Source organism: Oncorhynchus kisutch, linkage group LG29 (genome assembly GCF_002021735.2).
Source record: "Oncorhynchus kisutch isolate 150728-3 linkage group LG29, Okis_V2, whole genome shotgun sequence".
Taxonomy (NCBI): Eukaryota; Metazoa; Chordata; class Actinopteri; order Salmoniformes; family Salmonidae; genus Oncorhynchus; species Oncorhynchus kisutch.
This window is the reverse complement of record NC_034202.2, coordinates 11,989,404-12,009,743: the sequence shown is the minus strand read 5'-3', so window position 1 is coordinate 12,009,743 and position 20,340 is coordinate 11,989,404. Positions and strand designations below refer to the sequence as shown.

At 43.0% G+C, this 20,340-nt stretch overlaps 1 protein-coding gene across 8 annotated transcripts in view; it reads right to left on the bottom strand.

Moving 5' to 3' along the window:
- Positions 1-18,902, bottom strand: part of LOC109873668 (formin-binding protein 1) — a 97,919-nt gene extending 79,017 nt beyond the window's left edge. For 2 of the 8 annotated variants that reach the window (XM_031809254.1, XM_031809253.1), the window contains exon 1: positions 18,616-18,845. In XM_031809254.1, coding sequence (XP_031665114.1) covers positions 18,616-18,639 — 24 coding nt within the window. In that variant the 5' untranslated portion in view covers positions 18,640-18,845. Of the gene's footprint in view, positions 1-18,615 lie in introns of all 8 variants that reach the window. The other 6 variants (XM_031809260.1, XM_031809265.1, XM_031809244.1 and 3 more) reach the window with 5 other exon arrangements.
- Positions 18,903-20,340: the final 1,438 nt, after the last annotated feature.

Here is a 20,340-nt window from a genome sequence, read left to right as displayed (position 1 = left end):
AGTGAAGAATTACATCACTACATAATAAGTCTGCCAGGAGTTTTCCCAAACAATATGAGCTCTACTTTTAAAAATCCAACTTTCCAGAAACAAGTCTCTCACCGTTGCCGCTTGCTATAGACCACCCTCTGCCCCAGCTGTGCCCTGAACACCATATGGGGATTGATTGTCCCCATCTATCTTCAGAGCTTATGCTGTTAGGTGACCTAAACTGGGACATGCTTAACACCCCGGCCATACTACAATCTAAGCTTGATGCCCTCAATCTCACACAAATTATCAATGAACCTACCAGGTACAACCCCAAATCCGTAGACACAGGCACCCTCATCGATATCATCCTAACCAACCTACCCTCCAAATACACCTCTGCTGTCTTCAACCAGGATCTCAGCGATCACTGCCTCATTGATTGCGTCTGTAATGGGTCTGCGGTCAAACGACCACCCCTCATCACTGTCAAACGCTCCCTAAAACACTTCAGCGAGCAGGCCTTTCTAATCGACCTGACCCGGGTAGCCTGGAAAGACATCGACCTCATTCCGTCAGTAGAAGATGCCTGGTTATTCTTTAAAAGTGCTTTCCCAACCCTGTTTAAGGGGAAAACCTGTAACAAACGTATTTCCCCCTTCTGTTTTTTTTATTCAATTCATCTTAAATAAGCATGCCCCATTGACCAGCACAAAAACATCATGTAGTGTACTGCATTAGCATCGAATAGCCCCCGTGATATGCACATTTTCAGGGAAGTTAGGAACCAATATACACAGGCAGTTAGGAAAGCAAAGGCTAGCTTTTTCAAACAGACATTTGCATCCTGCAGCACAAATCCAAAAAGATCTGGGACACTAAAGTCCATGGAGAATAAGAGCAGCTCCTCCCAGCTGACCACTGCACTGAGGCTAGAAAACAAGAGCACCACCAATAAATCCACGATAATTGATAATTTCAATAAGCATTTTTCTACATCTGCTTTCCACTTGGCCACCTCTGCCCTGGTCAACAGGCCTGCACCCCCACAGCAACTTGTCCAAGCCTCCCCCATTTCTCCTTCAACCAAATCCAGATAGCTGATGTTCTGAAAGAGCTGCAAAATCTGGACCCCTACAAATCAGCAGGACTAGACAATCTGGAACCTCTCTTTCTAAAATTATCCGCTGAAATTCGCAAACCCTATTACTAGCCTGTTCTACCTCTCTTTCGTATCGTCTGAGATCCCAAAGGATTGGAAAGCTGCTGTGGTCATCCCCCTCTTCAAAGGGGGAGACACTCTAGACCCAAACTGCTACAGACCTATATCTATCCTACCCTGCCTTTCTAAGGTCTTCGAAAGCCAAGTTAACAAACAGATCACCGACCATTTTGTCCAGACCTCTGGCAGTCTCTATAGGGGTGCCACAGGGTTCAATTCTTGGGCCGACTCTTTTCTCTGTATACTTTTCTCTGTATACTATATTTCTCTGTATATTTATAAAATAGCCCCCAACACTCTACTCAGCAAATTGGATGCAGTCTATCACAGTGCCATTCATTTTGTCACCAAAGCCCCATATACTACCCACCACTGTGATCTGTATGCTCTCGTTGGCTGGCCCTCGCTTCATATTCGGCACCAAACCCACTGGCTCCAGGTCATCTATAAGTCTTTGCCTCGTCTAAAGCCCCGCCTCATCTAAAGCCCCGCCTCATCTCAGCTCACTGGTCACCATAGTAGCACCCACCCGTAGCACGTGCTCCAGCAGGTATACATGCAAAAATTGATAAACAAGTGTGCTGGTATAGCATGAACAGCGGCATCTATTGGTCAGAACCTGTTACTTTCACACTACTTTACGGTAAATAATGCAACCGGCTTCAATAACTAATTGCTCTGAACAGGGAGGGGAAAAAAACATCACTAGATTCACAGGGAATACGTTACATAGTATGGGCTATGTAAGCAATACTTAAGGCTGCAGCTTCCTACTACTTGTCAAACATAGAGAACTGATGATACTGTATACTGGTTGTCGAGGTGGGGTTGGCATGGGTGTGGGTTCCGTGGGTGGCTTAAAAAATGAAAGATTTCTCATGTCTTTCTCATTGGTAGGAAGAAGTTTGGTCCAAATCGGATGTTGGATACCATATTTATTGAAAGAAATTACCAATTTGGGTGCAATCAATTAGTTTAGCTGAGATACAATTACATTTCTACAAAATAATTGTTCAGGAATGCCAATCATACCTGTTTCTAACTCCAGAAACAATTTCAGAACAATCTGAGATGGTGGGTGTCATGGCTTGCTGAAATGACACGGAACGACTCACCAAAGACCTCTGTTCATAAATAGCCCATAGCCTTTCACTGAAGGCTAAAGGAAGGAGGGTAGTGTAACTCTAGTAGAAGGGCTTCTCGTTTTACCGTGGCCCTCCCAATCTTAGTTAGCACTGCTTCATATCACAGTCCAGGAAGACCACCAGGGTCCGTTCACACCACAAGGGGGAGGATCAAATCACCCCCTAGTAGGAATCCACCTCAACACAACCTCCTGCCAGCCACTATACACCCAACGCTCTATTTTGGGGGGCTCAGATTGCCTGTACCGCATGTCTTTTAAGCAGGCACGCACACCCTCCAGGTAAACACAACAGTGTATGGTGTCTGTTCCCGTGTTTTCGTTTAGTCAACACTCCAACATCGTACATAAATCTTTGACTAATGACATAGTACCTCTCTCTACATCACGTAGAGGCCCGGAAAGGCCGTGACCTCATGGTCTGTACAGACATAAACACAGACAGAAATGGCAAGGGCAACAATTTGGCCATAAAGGTTAAAGTGTAGAGATGGGGCAGTATAGACATACTCTGTGTGAAGTAGGAAACAACCCTCAAGCCTTTTGTGAAGTGACCCTTTCTCTCTCTCTCCAACCATCAGAGAGGGTTTCATGTAGTCTGGACTGGAGACATTTCTATTTTATTAGTCATTTAGTCAGTTGTGATTAGAGATATTTCCTAAACCACCAAATAAAGGAATGCTGTTTTGGTTGCGTCTACTGCTCTGGCTCCTGGCTGTCACTCTGGCAAGTTCTTTTGGATGATCTGGCAGTACACCGTGTCTATCCATATATGGTTTGAGGCATGGTGGGTATGTGGAGTGAGGGATAAGATTGCATTATGTTTGTGTGGTCCAACTCTACTGTACCTCCATGGGGCTAGTCGGAGGCGAGCTGCATGCATGAGTACGTATCAAAGTAGGCCATTGTGGAAATGAGAACCAGGTTTTACGTAAGAGAGAGAGAGACACGTCAGCCTACTTATGCACCTTCCTCCATTTCAAACCCAAAAATAGAAGGTATGACACTTCACAGATCTATCACCCGGACTGAGAATGTGCCTGTGGACGGGGATGAAATGGTATGCCCTTGCAGATGGTCCTTCTGGGGGAATGGATGTTGTCAGGGACATACTGGTTAATTAGTCTGCTATGGATGGAAGAGCAAAGATGTTCTGCAGTGACGATGACATGAAAGCTTAGGGCCACATGGGGTTACAGAGACTGCACTTTGGGGAGATGGTGAGGCTTCTACATTGCTGTACAATCTAACATGGACAGACATCTGGCTATTAGTTTTGATTCAGCAATTGAAAGTTAATGTGACGAATTTACGGATTTGAGGAGACAAGCGTTAGAATGTCCTCACCAACATTCAGACTCGCCTCACAACAAAAAAAAGAATCCCTGCATTGCTGTTAGTGAACCCCCTGAACCACACGATCTCTTCGGTTCTTCAGAGGATTAGATCCGTGACAGTTTGAGTGATTGAGTGAGTGAGCGAGTGAGCGAGTGAGTGAGTGAGCGAGTGAGTGAGCGAGTGAAGCAATGTAGGCTGGATCTGCCTAAAAGGCTATAGTTCATTCTTACTCCGCTACTTAGGCTAGCAGCCAGTGAGATACATATTCATTTAACTGACACAAGAGATAGGCCTGGGCCAATCAGTTAAATCATCGGAATCACTTGACATCAAACGGCCATTAAAAGCACCTGCCTTCCAAAGCACAGAATCCTCGCTCTTTCATGTACTGTGTAAGCACATCTGGTCTGCATATTATCTCCCCCCAAAAAAATCTAATGTTTTATTGTTTTTGTTGTTACGACTTCTATTTTCTACTTGAATTTTCTTGTATGCATTTGCTGCTTTAGGTTACGGGTCATATTTTTCAACAACAATCCGTGCAGTTGGAAGACAAAATAAAAGGGGGTGTGGGGGAGGAATCTCTACTGTGAAATCAGTGGAACGCTGGACATGCTTGCCAGCCGTAGAGCCCTTTACAAACACGTCTGTTGAGAGTGACTTGTGGCATACCCTCTCGATCTGGTCCCTGAGACTAATTTGTTTCTGGAGGTTTGTGAATAGCTTTCGGACCACTTCCCTGCATTCTGTATCACTGGATAGGGAGGACAACGTGGTGGATGGATTTGTCATATTATACTGTGGCCAGTTTGATTCTCTCTCTGTCATTTTCCTAACATCCTTCACAATACATTTATAGACACATAGTCTACACTGCAAGGTAGGACTCAATGCAGGACTCTGCAAAACGATGGAGAACTATCAGGGTATCGCAACAACTTCCTGTTTCAAAAGGTCTGTTTCCTCTCCAAAGAAACAACAGTTACTTCTACCCAGGGGACCAATCAATGGACCTGTTTCCTTTTGAAAAGAAAAAAAAATCCACACAACACCTGGCATAATGAACTGCTGTCCCACGGTGATTGAAAAACAGGAACGATTTGAATACCTGATGGCGGAGATATAAGAAAACAGACAGGCCGAGAGGCACACTGTTCATGTCATATGTGTTACACTAGAATGAGCTCATTCGTAGACCTCTTCCAAGATTTCTCTCAAAGGGGTTTCTAATGAGAAGATTGTGATCAGCACTGGCAAGTCTGTTTATATTAGCAGAGCTACAACAGCCACCACTTTTTTCTATACCACTCTCTTTTCAATTTACGGAGGAAAAGACGTTAAATTCACCAGACGTAACGTTGACATTAGCCGGTCAGTACATTCCAAAGCTCCCTACTGGGGTCTCTCGTTGAGGTCACAGGGAGAACAGTAGTGAAACCTGAGTTTAGAGTACAGAGGAAATAATGCAAAGTTCTACGAGGAAGAAACATGGAGCTATGCCTACTGGACCTGGGAGGCGATCTTCTTCCTCGTGTTAGCCAGGTGAAGCGAAAAATGAGTATTTGGACAGGAGAAAATCAAACATTACTGAAACGTATGGTACTTACTAGAGGTCGACCGATTATGATTGTTCAACGCCGATACCGATTATTGGAGGACCAAAAAAGCAGATACCGATTAATCGGCCGATTTATAATAAAAAATGTATTTGTAATAATGACAATTACAACAATACTGAATGAACACTTATTTTAACTTAATATAATACATCAATAAAATCAATTTATCCTCAAGTAAATAATGAAACATGTTCAATTTGGTTTAAATAATGCAAAAACAAAGTGTTGGAGAAGAAAGTAAAAGTGCAATATGTACTATGTAAGTAAGCTAACGTTTCAGTTCCTTGCTCAGAACATGAGAACATATGAAAGCTGGTGGTTCCTTTTAACATGAGTCTTCAAGATTAACAGGTTGTAGTTATTATAGGAATTATAGGACTATTTCCCTCTATACCATTTGTAGTTCATGAACCTTTGACTATTGGATGTTCTTATAGGCACTTTAGTATTGCCAGTGTAACAGTATAGCTTCCGTCCCTCTCCTCGCTCCTCCCTGGGCTCGAACCAGCAACACAACGACAACAGCCCCAATCGAAGCAGCGTTGCCCATGCAGAGCAAGGGAAACAACCACCCCAAGGCTCAGAGCGAGTGACGTTTGAAACGCTATTAGCACGCACTAACTAGCTAGCCATTTCACTTCGGTTACACCAGCCTCATCTCGGGAGTTGATAGGCTTGAAGTCATAAACAGTGCAATGCTTGACGCACAACAAAGAGCTGCTGGCAAAACGCACAAAGGTGCTGTTTGAATAAATGTTTACGCACCTGCTTCTGCCTACCACCGCTTAGTCAGATACTTAGATACTTGTATGCTCAGTCAGATTATATGCAACACAGGACACGCAAGATAATATCTAGTAATATCATCAACCATGTGTAGTTAACTAGTGATTTTGATTGTTTTTTATAAGATAAGTTTAATGCTAGCTAGCAACTTACCTTGGCTTACTGCATTCGCTTAACAGGCAGTCAGTCTCCTTGTGGAGTGCAACGAGAGAGAGGCAGGTCGTTATTGCGTTGGACTAGTTAACTGTAAGGTTGCAATATTGAATCCCCCGAGCTGACAAGGTGAAAATCTGTCGTTCTGCCCCTGAACGAGGCAGTTAACCCACCATTCCTAGGCCGTCATTGAAAATAAGAATGTGTTCTTAACTGACTTGCCTAGTTAAATAAAGGTATAAAAAAAATACAGATTTCCGATTGTTATGAAAACTTGAAATCGGCCCTAATTAAATCGGCCATTCCGATTAATCGGTCGACCTCTTGTACTTGCATGACCATTTGACTACATTAGTGAGAGGATGGTGATGCGGTCTCTCTGTCTTCCAAAGAAGAAGTCCTCCATAAGAGCATCTGACAGCATGAGATAGGATAGGTCGACCTTGCGGCGATCGTCCTTGTTGGATGCACGACACACTAGAACTGAATGATGCAATCATCAGCCAGTCATTTGCCTTTGCCCTGAGAGAGAGCCAAATCAATGACGAGTCAGGAGTGATCAACCATGACGGCTGCACTAGATACAGATCAATCCTCTTTATAAACAACCACGCACCATTATTGCCTAGATACAGTGCAGGTTAAGTTCATTTTGGATATGAGATCTTGAGTAAAAAGTCTAGGCCTGTTTTGCCTCTCATCACTCTAGGCAAGAGCAATCGAATGTTTCCAACATGAGCATAGATCTATCATGTCAGATATCTTGATCCAGAGCAGCAGATAGACTCCACCACAGACCACACATTAGGCCTGGGGGAAACATAGATATCCTGGGTCATCATCACTAAATGGATGAGTTTAACCCGGGACCTGGCAAGTGGGGCACACACTGTGACATCATCATTGTCAGACAGGGGACGGAGAGAACAGAGGGGACCCGTCTGGCACGTGTCACAAACCGTTACCCATGGGGACAGGGCTGGGGCTAGTTCCTCCACATTGCCCCGAGAGAGAGAGAGAGAGCGAGAGAGAGAGCGAGAGAGAGAGCGAGAGCGAGAGAAAGAGAGAAAGAGAGAAAGAGAGAGAGAGAGAGACAATTCTGTGGTCTGACGCAGAGATGAGTTGGAACATTGGAGGAAATCCTGTTCTCATATGACAAGCAAACATACACAGTTTGCAAGAAGAAATTGCTAGATTTATATTTTATATTGTTCCAAAACATCTGTTCATCTCAACTATCTATCAACGGTGAAGTCAACAACATCTTGGTTTGTTTGTGTTTTCGTCTTGCCTGCATCTCAAGAGTCAATCTCAAACCAGATAAATATTTATTCAGTTCATGTTTTAGGTTGCTAAGCAACACGTGTGGTGCAAGAGCCAATAATCTGCATGAGGGAGGCCCAGGGTCAACTTCTGCTTCAGAGAAACATTGGTAGCACTCACTTGTTCTGACTTCTCTCTCTGCGCTTGTGATCTAGGCTCATCGTGTGTAGGCCTACATCACTGATTAAACTGTGGAAACCTGTGGTGAATGTTTCAATTTAATTTTAACTATTGAAGCCTGTAGCTTCAAACAGTCACAGACAAAACACTGACTGTAGAGCACACCCACTTGACTTGAGAGATGTGCAAGCTATTAATAAGCACATAGTCCGGCCTACACATATCTTCAACTCACCCCAACTATGAAATGCAAGTGAAAATATCAGGATATAATGCATTAATCAAGACGTGTTGTTTTCTTTTCATCCCCAACTGAAAGTACAGTAAGATAACCATTTAAAGGAGACCATTAGCCAAAAACTTAACTGGACTGGATCTAAGGTTTTGATTGGGCTACTTACAGTAGCTAATTTACAATCTGAGTTGTTGTTTCATGAGCCTTGAGATGTGTGTGACAAGTTAAGGAAGAGAGCGATCATTGCGTTTTGTCTTCTCTGGCACAGCAAGGTATGCAGGGAGCAGACACAAAACATGACAAATGACAGTCATTTGTTCCCCATTATTGTTTACTGGGGATCAAATTACAGACAGCATTAGGGGCGGAGAGGGTGGGGGGGGGACCAGGTTCAGGTGACACACTGATTCACACAGGTGATTCACACAGGTGGCCAGGGCTACTGTGATTAGGCTGCACTCGTGTTCTCTCACGGTGTTGATGAGAGGGTTACAAAGACAGAGACGTCTCCTGACGATTACAGGTCCTACAGCACAGTGAGAAGGAAGACCTCAGTCCTTCCCATAGGAACACAGGGATGGGAGCCACACAAAAACATGTCCCCAACAGTAGTAGGGGAGAGTGGGGGGAGACCAGACACTCCGTCACCTGTCCTAAACAAGTTTAGTGTGTGTGGTAGACTAAACCAGATTAAACAGAACCCATTTGAATCATAGAGCCAAGGTTATGCTATTTGTCATTGAAAACGTGTTTGAGTAGTTTCCTTCTCCCCCTTAACGTTTCACTCTTCTCCTTCTCTCCTCCTCCTCCTCCTCCCCTGTGGAGCTCTCGAGTGGCGCAGCGGTCTAAGGCATTGCATCTCAGTGCTAGAAGCATCACTACAGACACTCTGGTTCGAATCCAGGCTGTATCACAACCGGCCGTGATTGGAAGTCCAATAGGGCAGTGCACAATTGGCCCAGCACCCTTTGGCTGGTGTCGACCGTCATGGTAAATAAGAATTTGTTCTTAACTGACTTGCCTAGTTAAATAAAAGTTTACTTTTAGTGTAGCTTGTCGTTGAGTTGGTTTGGTTTCAGGAGAGCAGTTCCCTTTAGGGAAAGAGACTGAGAAACTGAGGAGGCACATCCCGTGAAACCACACAATGACAGAAAGGCAGAAGCAATATGAAAAGCAACACATCATATCATGCAAATCATTAGGCTACTGCTATATCATGCCTGGGGAAAATCTGCATATCCCTACATCTCTCTCCCTGTCTTTCTCACACTTTCCCTTATTTCCCTAAAACACTGCACACCCTTTAATGCCTTCGCTCTTTCCTTCTCCCCTTCACCCTTCACTCTTCTCCTTCTCTCCTCCTCCCCTGTAGAGAAAATTGGTTCTCCTTATCTCTTTCAATGCTCCTGAGCTCTTTCTCCTTTGTCCTTCCTTCCATCCTTGGAGTCATGTGGAAGAATTAGAGGTGAACCTATTCAGGCGGTGAACCTATTCAGGCCTCCTTGAGGGTCAGAGAGGGAGTTAGGGAGGAGGGGGAGGGGGAGACATTAATAACACTGCCACTCGGCAGGTGGGTGAATGAGGAAGAGGAGTATGGAACCCCCTCTGTCCCAACAGGGAAAGGGGACATTGGGCCTCTCTCCCCCACTAGGGTCCCAGTCCCCTGACCTCCCACTTCATTAAAGGAAAGGTTCACCCATTAGGAATGTTAATATTGCTCTCGAATGAGCCATTGATCATGTTTTTACGAAATTCCTACCTCGAGAAATGTTTAATTTAACGGAGGCTCAATCACATTTCTCCTATTTGTCTGCCTCTTTAGCCCAGGGTGCATATCATGGTGCAGTTGCCAGAGATATTATAGAAAGGAGATAGGAATCCAATGAATGAAGGAGCGTATCACACACCCCTCCCCCCAGCAGACTGTCGACCAATCGCGTGCACACAGCCATGCAATCTCCATAGAAAATCAGCAGTAGAATGGCCTTACTGAAGAACTCAGTGACTTTCAATGTTGCACTGTCATAGGATGCCACCTTTCCAACAAGTCAGTTCGGCAAATTTCTGCCCTGCTACCGCTGCCCCGGTCAACTGTAACTGTGGAAGAACTTGACTGGCCTCACTAATGCTCTTGTGGCTGAATAGAAGGAAGTCCCTGCAGCAATGTTCCAACATCTAGTGGAAATCCTTCCCAGAACAGTAGAGGTTGTTATAGCAGCAAAGACAGGACCAAGTCAAAATTAATGGCCATTTTTTTGGAATGAGATTTTCGATGAGCAGGTGTCCACATACTTTGCGTCTTGTAGTGTAGCTACGTTTGCTAGATAGCTAGCTATCCAGCCCATAGAGAGAGCATTGCATTGTGGATTTTGTAGTGAACTTGAGCCACAATGATTTTACATGTTGCTACCAACTTTATTATAATGCCAAAATTAAACATTTGTTCACAAAGAATATTGTTCTCAAATATTAGTGTTATTTAACACTGTAAATTAAAGGAATGAGGGGTGGATTTTTCCATTAAGACTCTCTCACTGAGAGGAAACAAGCAGGCTTTGGTTTCAGCCCTGGAAGTGCCCTGAATGTCAAATGAACAGCATGGGGTACATTGCAAGGGACAGGGACCCTGGGGGAATCCAGGGCCAGACCAGGTGTGTGGATCGGAACAGCGGAGGAGAAGGAACTCAGGAAACTAGAGAGGAAAGCCACATCTCAAACTTTAAAACCCTGGGCCATTCACAGCCCAGTACTGTACTCAGTACTTACCCAACAAGAGCTCGGCATTGTCTGTATCTATTACAACTATCGATGCATGAGCGCCAGTCAAACAAACAAAGCCCATGAGGTTTAGATTAATCTCAGTGAGTCTGGGACTCCAGCCCTGCCCTGTGGCTGCAGTCTGGAACCCTCCACTACACTACACTAAAACAGTGTGAGAGAAAAGCAACTTGAGGTACTTTCAAAGGGCCTCCTCGAGTCCCCGACAAACCACTTTCCCCTTCTCTATTAAATGAACGGGTGTCGGGCCAACAGACAGGCATGTGGCTACAATTAAACCACTAGACCCAGGCTAACATTCCTCCCTCTGCTCCCCCGCTGCTGCTGTCCCCATCGAACCTGTCAGCTAAACATGCAGCTATTAAGGGCCAAGACTGGCACAGAAATGTGTTCAATTTCTTGTTGTGGAGTTGTGATTGAGCCAAAAAAAAAAACTCCCTTTCAGTTGCTGCTCTCTGAGCAGTGTCGCCCTCCCTGATTCCATTGGCCGGTCAATGAGAGAGTGAGAGCTGCCTCAATGTGTGTATGGGAATGTGTGAGTATAAGTGAGAGTATCTACAGTGTCAATGAAACGTTTGGACACACCTACTCAAAGCTGTCATTAAGGCAAAGGGTGGCTACTTTGAAGAATCTCCAACACTTTTTTGGTTACTGCGTGAATCCATATGTGTTATTTCGTCGTTTTGAGGTCTTCGCTATTATTCGACAATGTAGAAAATAGTTCAAATAGTTCAAACTTTTGACTGGTACTGTATGTCTATGTGTGTTTGTCTGTCTCCTTCTCGTGCTAACCCTGGCCAAACTCCTATGAGAAGTGAAAAACTAAACGGAGTGTTGAACTTGTTAAAGTAATAACCCCGGGAACGTTCTTCCCTTTCAGAGCCGGGATTTGAGCAGTGTACTGTGTAGTATGTGTACGGTCTACTTGCTATGATCCCTCTAGCGTAACTGAATTAAGAGCTTTATTAAGATTATAGGAACGTAAATGATTAGGCTCCCCTCTGTCATGGAATGTTGCCATGCTGAGTGGCGATCCGTCGCTCGGGGCAGGTGGAGCAGAGCTCCGACCTGAAGATCACTGACGTCAGGATTCTACCTTGATCCCAGTTGTCTTGAAAGCAGCATAAATCCAGAGAATGCCAGACTTTGATGACACAGTTTTATGACCAAATTTGCCCACAAGAAGGACCGCCGCGCCACCTTCCTGTTCAAGTGAGCACAGCATAACAGTGATTCCAAAAATTTCTTGCATGCTGCTGTATAAATGATGTAATATGCCAGGGAGATATGCATACCATAGCTAAGAAAGTAATACTGAGTGTATGTTGTGTAGTAAGCTGTTAGTAGCCCATGTGCCTCACCCTAATCATTTTGTCCCTTTCCCCCTCATAACTTAGCCTACTGTTCTGACTTGGTGGTGCACATGTAGCTTATAGCCTGTTTTAGATTAATGTTATGGGTAGTTTCATCATAGTGCTTGATGGTTTTTGCGACTGCACTGAAATGTTCCAAATTGACTGACCTTTATGTCTTAAAGTAATGATGGACTGTCGTTTCGCTTTGCTTATTTGACCTATTGTTGACATAATATGGACTTGGTCTTTTACCAAATAGGGCTATCATCTGTATACCACCCCTACATTGTCACAACACAACTGATTGGCTCGAACGCATTACGAAGGAAAGAAATTCCACAAATGAACTTTTAACAAGGCACACCTGTTAATTGAAATGCATTCCAGGTGACTACCTCATGACGTTGGTTGAGAAAATGCCAAGAGTGTGCAAAGCAGTCATCAAGGCAAACGTTGGCTACTTTGAAGAACCTCAAATATAAAATATTGTGATTTGTTTAACACTTGTTTAACTTGTTTGTTTAACACTTTTTTTTTGGTTACTACATGATTCCATCTGTGTTATTTCATAGTTTTGAGGTCTTTGCTATTATTCTACAATGTAGAAAATAGTAATACAAAAAAGAAGTAAAAATAGTAAAAAAATAAAGAAATGCAATATAGTGAATAGATCAGAGTGGCAGCAAGTATCAAACCTTTAATGGTTGAGTGTTTAGCCATGTCCTTTTGATCGGTTTTGTCCTGCACTCACTGCCAATTTAGAAGCCTGTGTTAGGTCTCTACAAGTGCAAGTGATATAAAACACCAACTATTAACTATTAATTGGTGCTGTAATACATAATTACATATAGTCTAAACAAAGGAAACACTCCCAAAGCAGAATTAGTTCAGTGAACATCTTACACACCTACATTTAGAAATGTGGAGAGAAATGTAATTAACTAGGCAAGTCAGTTAAGAACACATTCTTATTTTCAATGTCGGCCTAGGAACAGTGGGTTAACTGCCTGTTCAGGGGCAGAACGACAGATTTGTACCTTGTCAGCTCGAGGATTTGAACTTGCAACCTTCCGGTTACTAGTCCAACTCTCTAACCACTAAGCTACCCTACCACCCCGATGGTCATGAGATGTTGTTTGGGTCCTAATATTAATGAGGTAGAACTACTACCACATATCACGTCAATTGGTACAGCACTCTCACTTACGGGTGCAACAAGTATAGCCTCTTAGAAGGCACGCCTCCAAATGTGTTGATGAGCCACAACAATACCAAGTGTTCCAAAATTACAGTATGGTACTGTATTCTGTGGGGGTGGTACTGAATTACAGTAAATTACTGGCAGCACAATAGCCAGTAAAATACTGTAGACTTACAGGAAAATGTTTTTAGATTCAAAAATACAAAACAAAACAGTATGGTACTGTAAGGGGGCAACAAATATAGCCTCTAACAAGGTTTCATTGTAATTCTACAGCAGTGTAACTGAATGCCATTGAGCCCCCATGATGCATTGCTTTTTACAGTACTGTACTGTAATATAGAATTACAGTCGTTAACTGTGACAAACTTGCTGCAATGTGTTACAGTGTAGAGTTCAGTGCTTCTGTAGTTACAAAATGTATTCCTGGCCCGGTCCCCACTGCGAACCAATCACAGTTCACCACCCTTGACTTTCTCCGTCAATAGCAGCATTTGTGTGCAGCAGAGCTTCAGAGAAGGAAGAGAGAGACTAAAGCTAAAGCTGTGCATACTCAAGATACTGGTCTCCTTACTCAACTTACGCAAACAAAAAAAAGAACAATTAGCATATCTGAGGCTGATGAAATTAAGCCAGGGAAGATTTTTGCCTACACCACCGGGGTGTCCCAGAGTAGTCTCAGAGATCTGTGGCAGCACACAAAGAGAGAGAGAGAGCGAGAGAGAGGCAGGGAGAGGTCCAGTGTTCATACCTCCTGCTGGGTTACAAGAGGGACACAGACACCTCAGGAGAGACTACATGCCCTCTGGACCAGAGAATGATCCACAGAGATTAGGCCTACACATGACATATTAAATATGGCACCAGTGGGCCTATATTTAGTACTAGCTCCGAGAAAAAGGTATTCATAACAAAAACAAAGCAAACCTAGTGAACAGGTAGGAGTAATCTGCCTATTTATTTGAATGTCATTTTGCATCATCAATTATAACAATGAGGAACGACAGCTAGGCCTACTATATAAGAACACTGAATTCGGAGCTGCAAGGCCAAGAGAAAGGATTTGTCCAAAAGAACTAAGAGCCAATAGAATGCAAGTTAGATTTACTGAGTCACTTCTGAGTTCGGTCTACACTGTTCAGAACTTTCTGCTCTCTGTGTCAAGTGGAAAATGCCTGTCTGCAGGTCAATAGAAATCAGATTATTTCTGAAGTCAACCTCATGCAAGAGGAGAGAGAGAACCCGAATGGATTTTCCAATAAACTGTCTAACTGAGACTCCCTTTATCTCAGTGGAAGGCTGTGTGCAGTGTAGGAGTAGCCTATGGACGACATCACAACTAGCTGAAGGAATGCGGCGATGGACCTAGCCATGGACCTATTCCTTTTCATTTAGACATGACAAGATTCATCCCCAGTATCATTACGTGGGGGTAGGCTATAAACTACCACAAGTGATTCTACTCATATGGAATGCAATAACTCTAAGCCTCTTATGTCAGCCCATCGGTAGCCTATTACTGGTATTATTCACTCGCAATGGCTCGCACACGCAGACAGACACACACAAGTACCTCACCAAAGGTATCTGTTTGATGAGAAACATAAATAAGTTGAATGACCACATAGGCCTACAGCAACTCTTGTTGACCACAGTTGTGTGTCAAATTCACTCTCACAACCACTCCAAAAAAAGCATTGGGGAGCTGCTGCTTTGTTACAGTGAAGCCAGAGTTGAAAACAGATAGTAACTAAGAACGATTTTCAATTAAACAGAAAAGAGCAACTAACCAAAACTGTACCATTACTACCTAAATGGAACATTCTCTCTCTAACGACAGGTAACCTAACCACATGATTTAGCCTGCAAAGAGGCTTATTCTGGTCTTTCCCCGCCTTTTCTTTTCAAGACCAGCAGAAACATCTGAGAGCGTCACATCACAAGAAGTCTGTCCACTAGGTCTATAACTCTCTCCAGTGATGTTCTTCTCGAGTGGTTGAGAAACACGGCTTGTTAACTGTGACACTGACTTCACTTCCTGAAATATCACTTCCTCACTCTCTGTGTGTGCTCAGGCAGAAAACACCACGAGCTGAGCTTGATAAGACCCATGGGGCAACACACCATTCCTTCCCTTTCTGTCACATATCATTTAAAATGGATAAAACTGGCCTTGAAGAAAGCAATAAATAACGTAACACTGGAAACATTTATTTGCCACTCAAGGTAGTCCACTCGTGTCATCTTGGTTCTAGACATAGGCCTACAAACGTAAGTTAAGATGCACTTGAGGAGTTTCATTCCAAAACGCTATATAATCATTTTCAGAAATGCTGGTGAATTAATATTTTATTGTTTTAAAGAAATTATGAAAGTGATTGGTGTATTTTCCCCACTATGGCATGGGGTTGTTAAATGTTTAAAATCTATCACTTGATGGTTTAATTTCGAGAGACAAATAATAATGTTTTTTTTTGCAAAATGCTATATATCCGCCTCACTCTCAGAGATATAAGTAGTACTGCTAGGTTTTTTACAATCAAATTGTAACAAATGACAAAACATTTTATAACGAAATGTACAAATAATACATTTGTGACATGAATATTTAGAAAAAAAATGTTTTTATTCACTACAGTAATATGAGATATGTATGTGAAACATTTATTTACGTTTGACGTACAGTAAGTGCATTCATCTTAAAATAGCTAGGTGAGACAACCACATATCACAATCAAATATACAGGATATGAACATTCCATTCTAGCTAAACAATTTACATAGTGTTTTGTATCTAAAATCTATGAATGAAAAATCCTAGAACGCTAATATTTTAAACACACATGAGGGTACCCATAAGCAATCATTTCAGAAGAAAAAAGGAGCTGTGAAAAATGTGGATATAGCGTTTTGGAAATAAACTCTTCACTTGCTCTACAAATGACAGCACAGAGATGTCACCACAGGACAAAGGGCGAAAGACAGTGCCTACCCCAATCTTAAATTGGGTTTTGCATGACAGCAAGGGACACCGAACACACTAGCAGCTTTACCACTACTAGGCTACAGTACATCCCCAGCTCACACCTGTAGAAGTCTGTTTGGTTGTAAAAAAAATTGTTTAAAGAGTGTCTGGTTCTTATTCAGCCCCATCAAAGCACTGAGCATGTAGTTGCAATACATTATTTGCAAACGGTCCGCCTCCACTGTGAACACTACCACTGTATGCTTTTCTGAAAGAAAGCAGACAGGAAAGCGTTTTGGAACACCCTGGGGCAATTATCTATCACCATTATCTGGCCAGCAGAGCACTGCATCTTGGTTCAGCAATAATCTAGCGGTTAAGAGCGTTGGACCTGTAACGAAAGGTCGCTGGTTCGAATCCCTGAGCCGACTAGGTGAGAAATCTGTTGATGTGCCCTTGAGCAAGTTACTTAACCCTAATTTCTCCTGTAGGATGCTCTGGATAAGAGCATCTGTCTGCTAAATGACTAAACTGTAGTAAGAAAAATAGGGCTGATGTCATGGCACAAATATGAGGCCTCAGAAGCACTAAGTGTTCTCCATAAACTTGGACCAGGGAAATTATTGGAGAAGAACTCAGGAGAACTGACCCGTTTGTAGCCCTCTCCTTCTCCCCACCTCTCTCTCTACCTCCGTCTCTCTCATGAGGAGAAACACGTACCAGATTTAACCATCTTCAGACCCCGCTGTTTCTCCATCTGCTAAAACGGACTTCATCTGTAGGAGGCAGGGAACTTAGCGCAAGCACACACACAAGATTTCCCACTTGTTCCTATCACTGAGATTGAAGCATGTTTCAGATGTGAAGTACGCAGGCAATCAAGCAGGTTCTCATGGCATCCCACACTGTAACTTTGGAACCAGTGTCTCATTTTACAGCACAACAACTACTTCTGAAACAAAAGGCAAACAATAGGAATTCTACAGGCTGTGACTGCTTATTAGGGCTCCGTAAAAATAGCTGTGGCAGTCCTGTAATCTTCTTCATTCTCATGCCGGAGTTTATGACACATTATGCGGGATTTGGGTTTTGTGTGTGTGGTCTGTTGTAGGCCTGTATCTTGGAATCCATCACATCTGAAGCCCCTCTTCGAATATCGAATTAAGTTGCTTTCTTTTGGGCACCAAAAGCAGACAAGCTGAAATAAGTGAGAGCCTTTCTTCAAGGCTATTATACAGTGATTGATGTCTGTTGTAGGTCAACCAACTAGCTTACATTTTTCTTCAAATTCTGGTATCAGGGCACATGAGTGGGTGGATGAAATGTGGTATCATAGCTGTGGAATTTGCAGTGGTATTCAGCTCTTCCCCCTACTTCTATTTAACTTCCTCACCCTCTTCCTCCTCCTCTTTATTTAAAATAAAGTTGGACAGACAGCAATCACATGGTTTGGTTTCGCTAAATCAAGTGAGTTTTGACGATCCAGCATTGCACAACCAGTTTTGATTAGGGTGCTTGCTTGATTGTTGGTTCTATGTGTGAGACATGAGAGGAGAACTAACTGTCATACAGCCCAGTGAGTAAGTGAGTTGTGTCAGTGTCGGTTCTGAGAAACCGCAGCCCTGGTATATCCTGTTCAACATCCAACCGTCAACTCAGACTCTCCGCTGTTGCCAAGACAAACCATATGTAGGAAATGTGTAGGCCGCTTAAATCTAAAACAAAATCCATAAGCACTGATAAGAATCCATCATATACCTGCTGCTCTTTTTATGTTAAATATTCACACAATGTAGGCATTTGAGTATATTAGGTATTTTCAGAGTTTACAGGTACCCCACTACCACCAAGCATTCATTTACATAGAATAATGTGTCAATATGTAGGCTATTACAATGTGTTCAGCTTTCTCATAACAAGAGAGACCAATTCATATGGTCAGGAATGGAATAGCGGTGAAATAGCCGAAGCACTGCCTGGAAACCCGAAGAAAGGGGTGTGTTTCAGATACGCATGTTAGTGTTATGTTGAATTGTGTTGAATTGGATGCATTGTGAAATAGCTCAGTGAAGATCATCATTATGATGTACAATCTACAACAGCCACATGCACAGCGGTCTGGAAAACCTAACTGCCCCAGTTAGAACTGGACATATTGACCACATCTATACAATAGCCTAGGCTACATGTCAGTCAAGGCAGGGAACATGATCAATTTGAATTCGCCTTCGTTGGAATGAGCTGATTGACTACTGGGAACGATGGTGTGGCTTTTATAGCAGTTGTTGCAATGTAAGCTAATAAACATTCAGGCTTGGTTTACAAGCAGTCTTCGGGATATTTCCTACTATTGATAGCCACTGATAGACCGTTATCTGGGCTAATAAATAAAGCGCTGGTACTTACCCATAGCTCTGACCCCCAGCTCATGGTTCCAATGCGATTTCCTCGTAATAATCCACGATTCAGACGGGGTGTACCGATGGTAAACCACTGAGGCGGGTATATATATCTATATCTTCTTTTTTTTATCTTGCTTTCAGGCTGACTGTCTCTTCGTGAGCGCCCTCCGAATTTGTCCTTCCCTCCTAGTGCGTAATTTTTTTTCTTCTTCACCTCCTCATTCTGCCTTCTACAAAATGGCCAGAAGCCGCAGCATAATCTTCAAACGGAGTATGTAGTGCTGCTGTTCCGTGCTGAGGGCGGGAACAGCAATGACAGCGGCAGAGGCGCGTGCACTCAGGAAAAACGCACGAGAGTTTGCGTAGTTGTGTGAGTGTGTGTGTGTGCGCGCGGGAGGGGGGGGGGGGGGGGCACAGATGGTTGTTTTGTTTATTTAACTTTTGTATATCATCTACCTCACTTGCTTTGGCAATGTTAACACATGTTTCCCATGCTAATAAAGCCCCTTTAATTGAATTGGATTGATTCGTGTGACAATTGATAATCACATTATGATATGTATTTTTACACTGCGGTGACTGCCACCGATTTGCTCCTCAACCGTCCGTGTTTTGAATTAATTAACCATGATACTCAAATGGAGTAACGCTAATAACAAATCATCCTATTAATAATGGGCCATGTCATATTATGGCCTTTATCGAAGTTCTAAAGGTTATGTAATACATGTATCACTAGCCACTTTAAACAATTTCACTGTTATATGTTTACATTACCCTACATTACTCATCTCATATGTATATACTGCACTCTATACCATCTACTGCATCTTGCCTATGCCGTCCTGTACCATCACTCATTCATATATCTTTATGTACATATTCTTCATCCCTTTACACTTGTGTGTATAAGGTAGTTGTTGTGAAATTGTTAGGTTCGATTACTCGTTGGTTATTACTGCATTGTCGGAACTAGAAGCACAAGCATTTCGCTACACTCGCATTAACATCTGCTTACCATGTGTATGTGACCAATACAATTGGATTTGATTTGATTTGAGGCATAAAGAATACTTCAAATGTAGACCTACATGTATTGTCTTGGATGTTGAAGTGTGATTTGGGTGCATTGTTCTGAAACAGGATGAATGTGATGAATCATTAAGACAACACTGCTCCCTGGTGTTAAAGTATTTTTGTGAAAAAGCTTTCTATGCCATCTCCTACTGGCAGTGGTTATCGTGGTTATTGCTGGGGATCAGAAGTTATCTGTTCAGAGAGGCAGGTTGAGGGGATTTGGGGCATGGAGGTTGGGTTTGTTGTATTACTATATGGATCACACAACGTTGTTTTATTGATCTGTGTGTCAGTGTCAGCAGAGTATTCTACCTTGTAATTTAGTCGTATAAAAAAACATTATGCTAATGACGAGGAGGAAAGCAGTCCCATGCTGGACAGAGGAGTGTGGGCCAATGGTGAGGAGTAGGAACAGGGCATTTAGAGTACTGAAAAGGATGCATAGCTTTCAACATCTGATTCAGCGTAAGCAGGCCCTGGTGAGGAGAACTATCTGTCAGGCAAAGAGGCCATGTTGGCGTCGGTTCTGTGACACCATTGGAAGGGCGACACCTGTGGGAGAAGTGTGGGGGATGATTACGAGGATGAGTGGGGTCAGAGGGGAGTGGGATTATCCATTGTTAACAAGTGGGAAAGATGTGGCAGTAACAGA